Here is a 15,573-nt window from a genome sequence, read left to right on the forward strand (position 1 = left end):
TCCTGAAATTTTTTTTTTATGTATGATGGTGCTATGTTTTTCCATTTAAAGCTTGCAGCAAAATTTTGCCCTTTTTTTTGCCTCGCTAGTGACATAATTGTGTCTTCTATTGATGTTGGATCATTGTCCCTGACATGATTTATCAGCTTATTAGGAACAAAATGAGTGACTATATTTAAAAATACTTGTATACATTGGGTTGAAAAGCAAATATTCCAAATATATTTTATGTCCTCAACCCTATAATTGCTGTTGGATCTTGGTTCCAATTAAGTCTTCATTAACATAAAATGAAATAAAATTTTAAAAAAAAATTAATTAATGTAATTAATTAAAAGGTGTCCTGCACTGTTTATTGTACAAAATTTTTGGAGTTTGCAGTTTTTATGCTAGGGTCTGACAGCTACAGGAAGGAAATCATTTTTCGTTGACATACTGTATTGGGAGGACACTTTGCATAGCAGATACTCCAAATGAAGTACACCCTGGAGTCGCATTATTCCAATGCTCTTGGATCCATTTTTCCTGGTCTTTATAAACCAAGCATCTTCTCTGGCCACAACGTGACTGGACCATACCCTGCAGAAGACCCGCAATGGAGAAATAAACGCTTATTCATCAATGGATGTAATCTCTGCTGCCATTAGTCATCACCTGACTACTCCATTTTGACCATTTTGACCCCGCCATCCCCTCACCGGCTTCCTGTATGAATGCATCTTAACCTACCCCTCTCTTCTCACCTCAGCTGTATGCAAAAGCATCCAGGAACCCCTCACCAAGCAGATCCTGTTGGAGTACGTGGACCGTTGTTCTCAAGCAGTCCAAGCCCAGACCCGGAAACACCAAACGGACCCAGACTCTGAGCTAATGCCCCCTCCACCTCCGAAAAGACCCAACAGGTCTATCCAATAGCCCCAGGGCTGACCCAGGCCGGTCTGGACTTTTCTACAGCAGCTGTCCATCCACATGAGCATGGAAACTGGTATTTAAAGGCCAACCTATCCACATGAGGACCTTTTAAATCAGCTGTCTCATTACCTTTCATTTCCAGTGTAATATTCTTTGTAGCTTTCATTGCTGGTGTTCTTATTAAATATGAATAAAAAAACATCATGTTTTTTTTGGAGTCTTGCCTCCTAGAGTCATTCACACCATCATCGGAAATGCGTCATATCCTGTTCAATTACATTTAAATCTCTGAATTTAGATATCGCTCCATGTTCACGCAACTGCAAGCCTGGGGTTTTCACATTATAAGAAGAGAACATTAAAAAGATCTGGTTGTTAGATCCAAGTTGTCCAAATGAAGCCCATCTGTACATTTAAAGGCCACACAGATGGGCGGGAATGTAACACAGTGATGACACACTCTCCAACAAACTGACTGGAGACAAGCTGCTCAAAAAAAAAAAAAAAACCTCATAACATCTCATGCAGGTTTTAATGTTAGCACATGATGCTAACCAGTCTTTAGTCCCTTTCTTACTTGCTAAATTTTCAAATTTAGTTTCTTGTAGCGTGTTTTTCATTTTGCCTCAGTTCTGTGTGTCGGGTCATTCATGATTGATGATGACGCTAACCAAGGTTCCGCAGTACCTTGAAATACATTTTTGTATTTCGCATATAAGCCCGTCTTATATTCGGAGGTCTAGAAAAAAATATATATGCAAAGCAGTAGGTAGCCACATTTTCCCGAATGAGACAGAGCTTTTCTTCCTGCCACACACACACAGACCAGTTACCTGGAGAGATACAGCCATCACAAGAAACAAACCAGCGCTTCAAAGGTTGGGCAAGTTACCAAAAAAAAGTTATGATGCAAATTTGAGGATAATGGAAATCAGTTCAAACAATTGTCAAGCAGCAAGAAAATATAATATTAGGTTAGCATTTTTTGTTTTGGTTAACGTCGAAAATTTACTCCACAATTTTGCCTCGGTTAGCATGCATTCTCCGGTTAGCATACAATACGCACATAATTTTTTAAATCAGAAAACATCCTAATAGCTAGCGAACAAAATAGTTGCATCTCTCGTCTGTGATGTCATCAAGGATTGACTCAAAAATGTTCACACAAAGCACGTTTTTGTAGTTTTAGCATTATAGTTTTACATGCGTAAACTGCAAATGAAAGGGTTAAATAAATATCTAAGGTTACATTGACCTTCTTTGAAGACAACTAACTGTCCCCAAAGACGCGATGTGGGAAGTGAGACACCACACGGACACCATCTTCCTGTTTTGTTATGAGCTATTTGTTGAATTCAATAGTGTTTCTTGCCTTCTTTATCAAAATGTTGGCACTCCCAACTTTCTCTGGCTCCATTTTGAGTTACAGTATTGAGGTAAGAAAAGCTATTCATTTTAAGAAAACGTGTCAAAACGGGAAGGTCGGGGTGTGTGATCTTGCTGCCATATTGTGTCTTTGGGAACAACACATCACGTCTTTAACCTTAAATGCCATCATTTATATGTGTGATTATATATAAAAATATAATTGGAAAACTATAAAAATGTGTTTTGCATTAACATTTGTGGTTTCTGGAACAGATTAATTGGATTGACATGTTTTTTTGAAAATTTGATTTGGTTAGCGTCCGTTTTGGTTAGAGTCAAACTGGCACAAATTCAGGACTCTAACCGAGGTTGCACTGTATTTCTGTTGGTTTTTCATATGGAACAATGGAATAAAACTGTATATTTAGTGTGTTAAAGTCGGGACGTCTTTAACCTTAAATGTTCATTTAGCCATTACCCATTTAAGTCATCATTTATATGTGCGATTTTATATAAAAATATAATTGGAATACTATAAAAATGTGTTTTGCATTAACATTTTTGGTTTCTGGAACAGATTAATTGGATTGACATGATTTTTGAATTTGATTTGGTTAGCGTCCGTTTTGGTTAGAGTCAAACTGGAACGAATTCAGGACTCTAACCAAGGTTCCACTGTATTTCTGTTGGTTTTTCATATTCATTCATTCATTTTCTACCGCTTTTTCCTCACAAGGGTCGCGGGGGTGCTGGAGCCTATCCCAGCTGTCTTGGGGCGAGAGGCGGGGTACACCCTGGACTGGTCGCCAGCCAATCACAGGGCACATATAGACAAACAACCATTCACACTCACATTCATACCTATGGACAATTTGGAGTCGCCAATTAACCTAGCATGTTTTTGGAATGTGGGAGGAAACCGGAGTACCCGGAGAAAACCCACGCATGCACGGGTAGAACATGCGAACTCCACACAGAGATGGCCGAGTGTGGAACTGAACCCTGGTCTCCTAGCTGCTCTAACCACTCGTCCACCGTGCCGCTCATATGGAACAATGAAATAAAACTGTTTATTTAGTGTGTTAAAGTCGGGACGAATGAAATTAGTCCATGAATAAAAATACAGCAAGTCAACAACTCCTATTATAGGAAACAAATCAGTGTTATTGACTTTACTTCGAACTTATTATGTTTGAGTTTACCTTCATCCTTGACCTCTACATATATGAAGAAGCAGCTCCTCTTATTCAAATCCCTGAGGAGACTCTTGTCAGAGCATCGCTGTTGATTGTTGCTAGGAGCGTGTCACACACACTGAGGTGTTCGGAGAACTGATTCACTTGTCAGCATCACACTGCTTTTTCAGCTCTTTCTTAGCAGGAAGTCCTGTCCTACCTGAAATGATTTAGAAAGACTTTCTATTTCTGACTTGAAAATAGGTCGGAAATCTAGACATCTCTTGCACAGATATTATTTTTTACTGGCTTTTTGGGGGCAGAGTGTGTGTGTGTATTTCAAGGGTGATGCTGCTGGGTTAGTCATGAAGCGTGGACAATCAGGATGCAGGCAGTGAATGTAAGGCAGTAGAGTGTAGCATACAGGAAGCTGGAACAAAACAAGACTGTACAGTCTTGTTTTGAGTTCCTGTTTGTGACTGCTGGAGCAGACTGTTTTTGGAATAGCGGAGATTGATGAGGTGCACAACCGAGGGGCTCACACACATTTTTCGACCCTTTTGTATTGAGTTGTGGTATTCTATAGAGCAGTTACACACAATAACCCACACACAAAGTGTTTTAGATCTTCCAGAATCTGCACCTAGTCCAGCTGTATTTCCTTTGACTTGTGCTTCCTGCCAAAACGGTCTGGTTTAATTTAGTCCACTCACGGTCCACCTCCGGGCTGTGATTGGTCACACGCCCAAAGTGCTTCCTAACTATAAACCATATAAGGAAGCCTGTCTTTGTGACATCACAAAGGAGGAGTTTTACCACGCCTTTTGAAACCAGAGTGTTTTGAGCCATCCCAAACTTCTTTCAGGGCTCACTTCCAAATCCCCAAACCTCATTATCTGAAATATTGGCATTGTTTAACACGAGAATACAACATTCTAACTACATTTATAGGTCAGAAAAGTGGAAAAAAGCATAATAGGTCCCCTTTCATTTTATTTCTACAATGTACAACGACCCACTAGCGAAAAAAAAAAAAACGCTAGTGACTGCCAGTCCAAAGACTTCCAGACTTTGGACAACCCTGCTTTAAATATACTGAAATGATAAGACATCGCTGGGTAAACTTTGAGTATCATTTGAATATCAGATTGTCTGGCCGAGTGTCCTGGTTTTTGATAATCAAAGTCATCCTAGTCAGTCCTTTAGTTCACTAACTAACTGGCAAAACCACAGTGAGTCTGGACTTAGATAACATCCTAAACTAACCTGGACATTTAGACTTTACAGTACTGGTCTATCATTTCAGAAAATCCACTGACCAATTGCATGCAAGTTGCTGCTCAGCCAATCAAATGTGTGCATTCAAACGCTGAACATTGCGACTCTCAAGCCAGAGACAGACACGAGTGGAGGGGGGACAAGTGACACGGAAGAACGAGTGAGATATGGGGAGAGAAGACAGTTACGAGATGACAAAAAATAAATATACATGGCGGTCTGTGAGAAGAGAAACGTGGACGGTGAAGATAGAGCTTTCACTGCTGAATGGACAGACTCGTTTATGTTTATTCTTCCCTCTGGAAGCACAAAACTCGTTTGTCTCACATGCTCGGAGACCGTGGCACATAAAAAGTGGAATAGTAAAACTCTCAGACGACCAAACACATCAACTGAAGTCTGAACCCAGGTCACAGAAATGTAAGCATCTTCAGAGCCCGGTATAAACCATCCACCCGAATCCTGACCCAAATAAGTTTATATGAGCTAGCTTGCAACTGCATCATGACGCTAAAAACTTCACAAAGAAACGGCAAAAGTGTTCCATTACATAACTGACTTGTATATTAACCATGCTACAGCAATATTATTATTGTAGCAGCTAACATGAAAAACTAGATGCTGGTTTTCCGACAGTATTTTTTACCTGAGGACTGGAGCACACGTCTTGTGCTGGAAGATACAGCCATCCCAATGAGAGCGGACATCGTAAGTGTTGTCGCTGCTGTTGCTGACAGGACCAAGCACCTCGAAAATAAGTTTTGGTAGTGTTTTAAATCATCAGAATACAGCAAGATACTGCAACTATTACATGTTATCATCAGTGTACGTGTTATTGCAGGATCATAGCATGGATATCAAACCATGCAACATTGTTAGAGGTTTTTTTTGGTAATGGTAATGGTTTAATTTCATTTGAACATGCATCAAATTACAATTGAGTGCATCCCATAATCAGTTCACAGTTCCACATGTCCAAAAGGAGTAGGAAGAAGCAAAGTTTATTAAATCCCACCCCTCCATTTGGTACTTTTACAATCAGTAACTGTTACATTTGTTCACTTCCTGCTTTTCATAATACAGTTTAAGGTTTTTTTTGGTGTTTTTTTTTTTTTTTAATAATGCACCTCGTACCGAAGTACAAGGTGATATGACCATACAATGACATAATGTGTACCATAGTAAGTGTCAATATAGTGATATATATATAGCACATCATGACTGGTTCAAGACTCTTCATCCTTGTATTTAGCAAACATCAACTGCTTGTATTGTTTCTTGAATTCGCTCATCGTTGTGCATTGTTTGATTTTTAGAGGGCTTTAGAGGGCTTCATAGTCAAAATATGTTTATCCCAATGACAGCATTGCAAGCTAGCTGATATTAACTTGTTTTCTCGTGTTTTAATATTCATGTTTCACATAAGGATTGTGAATAATGGGCTAAATTCTTCAAAAAAAGTGTAGTTCCTCTTTAAATGGCTTATCTACTCTTATTATGTATGTCTAAGTTTAAAGGTGACTATAAGAGTGTTATTTCATGTCTCAATGGCTCTAATGATGATAAAAATTGTATTTAGAAACACATTATTTATTGTTCATTCATTCATTTTCTACCGCTTATCCTCACGAGGGTCGTGGGCATGCTGGAGCCTATCCCAGCTGTCTTCGGGTGAGAAGCGGGGTACACTCTGGACTGGTCGCCATGTGGTTTATTCCAACCCCCCCAATGGGATAATAAATAATCCTCCACTGTAAGGATTGCACATGCATATAGTATGAAGGGGTCCTCAAAAGGATGCAAGTTCAAAGCATTGCTTGTAAACAAAAAAAAAGGGGGGGAAGAAGCAGGTTTAGTTGCATCAATAACATGTTTTCCCTGAGTTTATTTCCTCTGGAGTGCACGAGGTGAGCGGCTGTGATCTGAAAATGTAAACACACTCAGCGTTTGCACGAGCACAGGTGGCGCAGCAGATATTATGAGGCTCAGTCTTCTGTCTGCGCTCAGCAGCCGAGCTCATATTAAATCATGGCGGGCTTTTATCGCTTCAATATGATCTGCATGTTCAATAAGGTATTCGTGTGGCGTCGGTCGCAGGGCAAAGATGGGCAAGCTTTTTAGGTCTTTGCAGTCATCTCCATATCAAATAGCACTTTGTATTCTTTATCGGGTGCATTGTAGAAACATTTTTTTCCCCCGACGATAAGATGCCAGGGCGTGTCTGAACCGATTAATAAGCTCAAATTAGAAATTTAATTGCATGGGGTTTTTTTTCCTGATCATTTAGTCCGGGAGGCATGGCGCCACAAATGTATTACCGCATATATTGCTCCTTGCAGTCCCATTTGAGGGCAACAGTGATAATGCCGCTGTACTCCTGTTTCCATAAAAAGAGCCGTAATTAGGAGACAGCGGTTTTGATGGCATCATTTGCAGCATTGTTTCCATGGCTATGCTAATGTGCTGTTGGGTGTCGCAACTTAAATGCACCTTTTTTCCAAACAGAGGGGGGTGGGAGGCAGGGGGTGTCAAGCCAGTATTATATTCATGCACTACATCAACAACAACAAAGAGAGTCACTCCTACAATGCTGCATGCAATTTATTTGACTATCATGTTCATTATGTATGCTGTGTATTGTAGTAACTGTGTAGTATTCTGCATTGGTCCCTGGGTGTCAGTAATTGTTCCATGAGACAAGCACCAGTCTTGATCGCCACACCAACAGACTTTAAATTATCTCACTATAGGCATAATAATAATAATAATCATCCTTATAGTAATATAACACGTCTCTGTTTGTGCCTAAAACATCAATATCACTTTCTGTCCAACACGGGAATATACATTATTTATAGCACTATAGTCTACTACTTATTGATGTCTTAAATGGTATATTTACTCTTATTATGTCTACTTTATTGGTTAATACAAACATCAGGGTGACCATAGGGGTGTTATATCATGTCTAGAGGGCTCTAATAATGTTACAAACCAAATTTAGAAGATTGTAAACATGTTTTCTATGCCATCGCTTCGCTTTGAAAATATTGCAGTTATAAGCACGGCATTATACTTTGTGAAACTTTACTTATCACGGCTGGATTTGGTGCCAATGATAAATGATAGCAATTTTGGTTTAGCTGCTAACATTAGCTATAGTTAATGTGAAGTCTATCATAACCACACAATACCTCCAAATTGTTCATCACCTCTCTGTTGCTTTTTTGTGTGCATGCACCCATGCTAGCTTATGCCTAAAAAAAAAACGTTGGAGGTAGTGAAGTGGGCGCCAATATCCCGTTTTGAAATCTTTTGATCTGACAAATCTTAAGTAAATTTGATCAAGTGCAGAATTACTACAGCTTCTGTTTGGACTGCTTGGATGATGGCAAGTGGGCAGATGTTGAACTCTGATGGAAATATGAAAATAAACATCAGGTGGAGGTAGGATTACAAAGCTGATGCTAAAGGGATAAATTCCAATTGAGACCAGAAATCACACAGAGAACGACAACGAGAGAGAGAGAGGGGCTGACAAACTGTGTGACGAAGGAATTATGAGGCTGTTCAATTCTGACACTGAAGAAGACGTCTTTAGTGGTGTTAGTTCCCAGGAGGAGGATGAAGACTGCAAAGATTGACACTTTCTGGTAGGCTGCTGTTGAACTAACTGTGTTACATTCACTGTTTGGCTCTGTTTGGAGGAAAAAAACAAAACATTTATTTAATCAAAAGTTTGCTAAACTGTCGTTGGAGGCCCTCAGATGGTAAGGTGAGGTACCACTCTGTACAATTTATCCAATGAATCCAAGTTAATCATTTTATAAGGCTAATAGATTATTAGAAAACCCATCTAAAAGTCTAAACTAAAACTAAAATCTTTTACCATGCTGTTAACTACTCCCTTCAGAGAGCAGCACAAACTGGGTCTAACAAGGACAGAAAAACGACAATTCTGACACTGAAGAAGACGTCTTTAGTGGTGTTATTTCCCAGGAGGAGGATGAAGACAGCAAAGATTGACACTTTCTGGTAGGCTGCTGTTGAACTAACCGTGTTACATTCACTGTTTGGCTCTGTTTAGGGGAAAAAAAAACATTTATTTAATCAAAAGTTAGCTAAACTGTCATTGGAGGCCCTCAGATGGTAAGGTGAGGTACCACTCTGTACAATTTATATTTTCCATTTACGTATGTGTATGCTATAGATAAAATAGGAAGCTGTTATGAACAATCGGTAATTTCCAATGACCATGAACACGAGGATGACATCTTCAAACGTTTAATTTTAGAGTGGTAAATTAGGACTGGTAGCTGCGGGCTTTTACTTCTATTAAATGTGATTGCATTGCTGAGAGTTTGGGAGTGCAGTGTGGTGTGCAAATGTGCATAAAGCTGTCACAGGACCAAATTGATTGTAAACCCGTTTATAGTATGTTGTTTATTATTTGAAGAACAAAGGTGGAACGTTATATATATAGCGCACTTTCTCCCCTAAATGCTATATATACGCTGAAAGAGCCAGCAATCTTTCCAACGTTCCCCGACTGTCATTCTCACGTCCATCAGCGTTTATGGACTAAAGCAAAGCTTGAATAGCTTTTTATTGTTTTCACGCTTTTACTCTCAACTTGCCGGCGGGGAATAAAACAAATTGCCTTTCACCAAACTTCAAGGTGGAACTGTAGTAGACTTGCATGATTTGAAGTTGATTACTGAAGGTGGAGCTGCGTTAGTCGTCCTTGAAAGTGGCGGGGGGGAAAGGGGGGGAAAAAAAAGCCATTGAAATTGAATTTAAAAAATGTCCTGACCTTTTCAGAATAAATGCAGCTACCCAGTGCTTTCATGGAGCCTTAATAGAGCACATATTTTAGATAAGGATTTCTTTGACTCTAAGAGCTATAAAATAAAGTCAACAGTGGGAACCTGCCAAGTTGAACGCCCCAAAAGTCGCACAAAATTCAGCAAAACTTGTGAGACTAAATACTAATTCATCCCCTTTTTTACGATTGGTACCAGAGAAAGGAATGGACTTCATTAGGACAGTCATACAAAAATGGCTTTAACCAAGCAGATGCTAACGTAAATAGCATGAAGCTAACGACTACAGATGCTTGCCAGTCTTATCATCCTAAACATAGATAAGATAAGAAAAAACATGTTAGTAGAGTTAACATGTACTACAAATTTATTTGCAAGAAATTCACCCAAATTTTACAAAAAGCAACAGTATGTAACATTTAAGTATTACTAGCATGTCAAATTTGCATACTGTCGCACTTTAAATAACACAACAGTTGGGCCTGTCATTACTATGCTGACTGAGGGTCAGCTTCTGTGGTACTACTACAACTACTACAACTTACACTACCGCTCAAAAGTATTGGATCACTTGCAAATTTCTTTGTTTTCCAAAGAAAAACACATTTTCATGCAAATTTCACAAACATTTTATCTATTTCACAAACAATTATATGATTATGGGCGGCACAGCGGTCGAGTGGTTAGCGCGCAGACCTCACAGCTAGGAGACCAGGGTACAATTCCACCCTCGGCCATCTCTGTGTGGAGTTTGCATGTTCTCCCCCTGTGCATGCGTGGGTTTTCTCCGGGTACTCCAATTTCCTCCCACATTCCAAAAACATGCTAGGTTAATTGGCCACTCCAAATTGTCCATAGGTATGAATGTGAGTGTGAATGGTTGTTTGTCTATATGTGCCCTGTGATTGGATGGCCACCAGTCCAGGGTGTACCCCGCCTCTTGCCTGAAGACAGCTGGGATAGGCTCCAGCACCCCCCGCGACCCTCGTGAGGAAAAGCGGTAGAAAATGAATGAGTGAATGAATGTTAGTAGAGTTAACTTGTACTACAAATTTATTTGCATGAAATTCGCCCAAATTTCACAAAAAGCAACACTATGTAACATTTGAAGTATTACTAGTGTGTCAAATTTGCGTACTGTTGCACTTTAAATAACACAACAATTGGGCCTGTCATTACTATACTGACTGAGGGTAAGCTTCTGTGGTACTACTACTACTACTACTACTAGAACTACTATGACTTACACTACCGCTCAAAAGTATTGGATCACTTGCAAATTTCTTTGTTTTCCAAAAAAAACACATTTTCATGCATTTCTCAAACATTTTATCAATTTCACAAACATTTTTATCCATTTCACAAACAATTAATTAAAATTAATCATATGATTAAGATTACAAATGTGCAAATTAAGCATTAATCCAAGTTAATCATTTTATAAATCTAATAGATTATTAGAAAACCCATCTAAAAGTCTAAACTAAAACTAAAATCTCTTCCCATGCTGTTAACTACTCCCTTCAGAGAGCAGCACAAACTGGGTCTAACAAGGACAGAAAAACGATGCAAAAAACTCTGGAAGAAGACAAATATCTGAGTGTGTAGTTTAAGACAAAGACGCCTCACAGGTCGTCACCTGGCAGCTGCACTAAATAGTAGCCATCAAACATCAGTGTCAGTATCAACAGTGAAGCGGCCACTTCAGGATGCTGGACTTCATGGCAGGATTGCCAAGAAAAAGCCATATCTCAGACTGGCCCAAAAACATTTCCAAGTGATCCCAAACATTTGAGCGGTAGTGTATGTCTCCCAAGCAGCAGTGTGCCAAGGAAAAGGAAAGCCATCACCATGGAAGTGAAAATGAATGATGAGCTCTTTTGATCCCAGGTGATGGACCGTTGTGACCATCATTCAAGACTATTGAATGCTAATGAATGTTAGAGGGGTCATGGATTCTGTGCGCTGTTACAGGGACATCTGGGCGGAGGTAAAAGTCTAACTTGGGAGTTAATTTAGGTAATTCGGTTAAGATCTCGGTCCCGGTCTTGAATATTTGTAACTGAAGAAGCACCTCTATTGCTGGCATTGGTGTACCAGCCAGGACACCTCATGAGATCACTACTGCAATGTTCTTTTCAATTGTGTGTTTTGTTTTTTTTTTTTTTTACTTGAGTGTAGAACGGCGGTCTAGTGGTTAGTCTAGTTTTACAGTACGTAACATTTGAAGAATTACTAGCATGTCAAATTTGCATACTGTCGCACTTTAAATAACACAACAATTGGGTCTGTCATTACTATGCTGACTTCTGTGGTACTACTACAACTACTACAACTTACACTACCGCTCAAAAGTATTGGATCACTTGCAAATTTCTTTGTTTTCCAAGGAAAAACACATTTTCATGCAAATTTCACAAACATTTTATCCATTTCACAAACAATTAAAATTAATCATATGACTATGGGCTGCACGGCAGTTGAGTGGTTAGCGCGCAGACCTCACAGCTAGGAGACCAGTGTACAATTCCACCCTTGGCCATCTCTGTGTGGAGTTTGCATGTTCTCCCCATGCATGCGTGGGTTTTCTCCGGGTACTCCGGTTTCCTCCCACATTCCAAAAACATGCTAGGTTAATTGGCCACTCCAAATTGTCCATAGGTATGAATGTGAGTGTGAATGGTTGTTTGTCTATATGTGCCCTGTGATTGGCTGGTGACCAGTCCAGGGTGTACCCCGCCTCACGCCTGAAGACAGCTGGGATAGGCTCCAGCACCCCCGCAACCCTTGTGAGGAAAAGCAGTAGAAAATGAATGAATGAATGAATGAATGAGTTTAGAATGAAAAAGGCAGACCCCACTCAACATGGAGAATGCTTGGTTGTCTCCAGTTATCTCCAACGCTCATGTCACCAGATGATTATGTTCCTCATGTTTGTGCAAATGATGCTGAAACTGTAGTCTGCTCACAGACCGGCTGCTGCACAACCGTCTGATGTAGCAGCTTCAGGCCATAATCATCATTGATTCTCTTGTCTCCGGGCCTTTTTTTTTTTTTTTTTTTTTACTCAAAATTACCAACCACCATCCCCATAAAACGCCTCTTTGTGGTCGCTTGGAGTGATTATTCCATTTCCTCATCATAAGTAGCCCACAGCCGCTTGTAATTATATACATTATTCCCCATCATGCAGAGTTCAGAGGTGAACACATCTTGTTTGGAGCAGCACATATATTTTTTTGTTGTACCTACAAGACCTTGATAGTGTTGGGAACGTTGTGGAGATGGGCTGAATGTGTTCAAACATGCAGGTCATGCATGTCCTTTCAGACACACTATGAAAAATACATTTTGATCATCTTCTTGCTCATAATATGAAATGGCCAGCCATGCTGCTTATGTTAGAGAAGGGGTGAACTTATGTATGTAATTACCATATTGCCTTGAATCTAAGATAACCCCGTGCTGTATAAATATATATATATATATATAGTATATACTGTATAAGCCCAGGAAAAAAAGTAGTGTCTTACATTCGGGTCAATATAGTATTTTTTTTTTTTTTTGCGCCCCTTTTTCCTAAAGTAAACATTGTCTGACCGTGGTAACATTCAAGAACACGCGTGTTTTGGCTGGTCCAAAATAAGCAGCAACACTATTGTCCTTTATTGTACACTCGTGTATTATCACAATACATTCTGAAGCTATTTTGTGCTCTACTGGTTATGTTTCTGTTGACTGCCCCAATTTGAAATGTCATTTGAATTTTAGGGACTAAATTTGCGTATTAATCCAAAACACACAGCCTGGAGTCAGATTATATCTTTTTGGAACACACGTTACTTCACATTAGTGGTGTGAAGGTCATGACCGAACAGGTCAAAATAACTAGTTCTTTTTTGTGAACGGAATAAATGAGGCCACCGCCTCTAAAATACCCGTTCAGTTGTAAATGCTTTTTTTTGATTGGCTGGAGAGTCAGTTCACCGTTCCTTTTGCAGGGCGGGACTATCTGCGTGCTTGCATGTCTTATCCTATCTTCACGTCTTGTTCCGTGGGTGGGTGGGGTTAGCTGACTGAAAGACAGAGACCGAGAGATTGACCGACACTGTCCGTGACCTCGTTCATTCCGTTCACAAAAAAGAAGTAGTTCTTTTGACCCGTTCGTTCATGACCGACACACCTCTAGTCATCACGTGTTGTTGCGCTGTTGAGTCGGAACAAACGTGAACACGAGTGAACGAACTGACTCGACACGGCTGACCGGGTCTATGCATATGGGGGAGAGCACAGGCTAACGACCAATTGACCAAAATGAACAGATCTTTTTACTGAATGAACCGGAATGATTCAGTTCACTGAAATGAACGGTTTTGCCCAGCACTACTTCAGATGGATGGATGGATAGATGTTTTGAGTCTTAGACGTTGTTTTGAAATACAGAACGACTTGCGGTCATGTACCACTGCTAGGACATAAACCACTTAGATTTAGTCATCGAATCTCCCCTTTGACAAGTCAAGGTGACATGTCTGAAATTGTCGTATTCATTCAGTGTGCTGGCATGTTTTTTCTCTGGCTTTGAAATAAAGTGGCCAGACTTGAAGTTTCATAGGGTTGTTCATCAGATTGATAGATGTTCCATAAGGTGTCTTGGTTTTAGAACCTTTTAGAACTTCTCCATCCTGTAGACTAGATGCACCATCCACACTCAAGGTGAGATATGCTCTCTCTCTCTCCAGAGCATCCTCTGCATCCACTGGGGAAATTTGCACATTTGTCATAGGCACCATTTGAGATAATTGTGTTCATCAAATTATTCCTCGTCTGCATTGTAATAACTGCGCTATCACAGCAGAGAAATAGTCGCTCTCTTGTCACAAAAAATGGCTCCGGCTATTGTCACTAGGTTTCTTTTAAGCTTCATTACTAAATCTTAAAAGCTGTGGTGTGATACCGAGCTGCAGGCGAGTCCATAGAATGAATATTGAATATCTGACAAAGGTGCTCCATAATAATGCCAGCCACTGCCTGCTTATCAAGGAGCCCCAAAGTCGAGCTAATGCGGTCTTCAATTCTCTGAAGTCAGTCTTCATATTAGTGTCGGCTTCCTTTATTGAACTGCGGGATCTAGTGGAAGCCCTGAAGTCAAGCACAATACGTTCCATTCCACAAACTCACAGCTTTATAAATCCTTAATTTGCTACACACAGTATGTGTATTTAAACCCATACTTCTGTCATACAAGTGTAAAAAGAAGTTAGCCGCTTTTCATTCAAACTTAAACTTATAATTAAACTTGTAATTTTCTGATTCAGTCATTGTGTATTTGAATTCCTGGACGCATGTACCAAGGTTCCACTGAATCATAACGGTCAGTATGCAGTACAGTAAGTTATCCTCCCATTCCATGGGGAAGTGGTAAATTTTTGGTTTCTTTGTCCTCCTTTCCCACTCCGCTTTAAACCCTTATTTACATTTAGAATACAGTAAATAAGTTGGTAGCTAACTAATTAGCTTGCAAGCTTGCTAATGGTTAAAGCCATGGTTGTCTCTTGTGTCCCTGCACTCTTATGTGCATGCACAATGTGTAACACAATAACAGGGGTGTAAAGGTGACTATAGGGGTGTTATTTCATGTCGAGAGGACTCTAAAAACAGCATACAATACGTATATAATTTTTAGCATGCAATACGCATCTAATTTTTAAAATCAGAAAACATCCTTCCTTAGTTGTATCCTATTAGCTAGCGAACAAAATAGTTGCATCTCTCGTCTCTGATGTCATCAAAGATTGACTTAAAAATCTTAAAAACACAAAGCACGTTTTCGTAGTTTTAGCATTTTACATGCTATGGACAATTTGGAGTCTAGCATATTTTTGGATGAACTCCACATGGAGATGGCCGAGGATGGAATCAAACTAGGGTCTCCTAGCTGTGAGGCCTGTGCGATAACCACTTGTCACCGTGCAGCACACACATTCAACCCAAAATATAATGTTAGTATGTAACTT

The 15,573-nt window shown here is 39.8% G+C and overlaps 1 protein-coding gene across 1 annotated transcript in view; it reads left to right on the forward strand.

Annotated features, from left to right (window-relative positions):
- rngtt (RNA guanylyltransferase and 5'-phosphatase) overlaps nucleotides 1-1,125 on the forward strand; it is an 86,812-nt gene extending 85,687 nt beyond the window's left edge. The window contains exon 16 of the mRNA XM_058056207.2: nucleotides 749-1,125. Coding sequence (XP_057912190.2) covers nucleotides 749-915 — 167 coding nt within the window. The 3' untranslated portion in view covers nucleotides 916-1,125. The remainder of the gene's footprint in view (nucleotides 1-748) is intronic.
- The last annotated feature ends 14,448 nt before the right edge of the window (nucleotides 1,126-15,573 follow it).

This window comes from Doryrhamphus excisus, linkage group LG19 (assembly GCF_037039965.1).
Source record: "Doryrhamphus excisus strain RoL-2023G ecotype Guam linkage group LG19, RoL_Dexc_Guam_v1.1, whole genome shotgun sequence".
NCBI lineage: Eukaryota > Metazoa > Chordata > Actinopteri > Syngnathiformes > Syngnathidae > Doryrhamphus > Doryrhamphus excisus.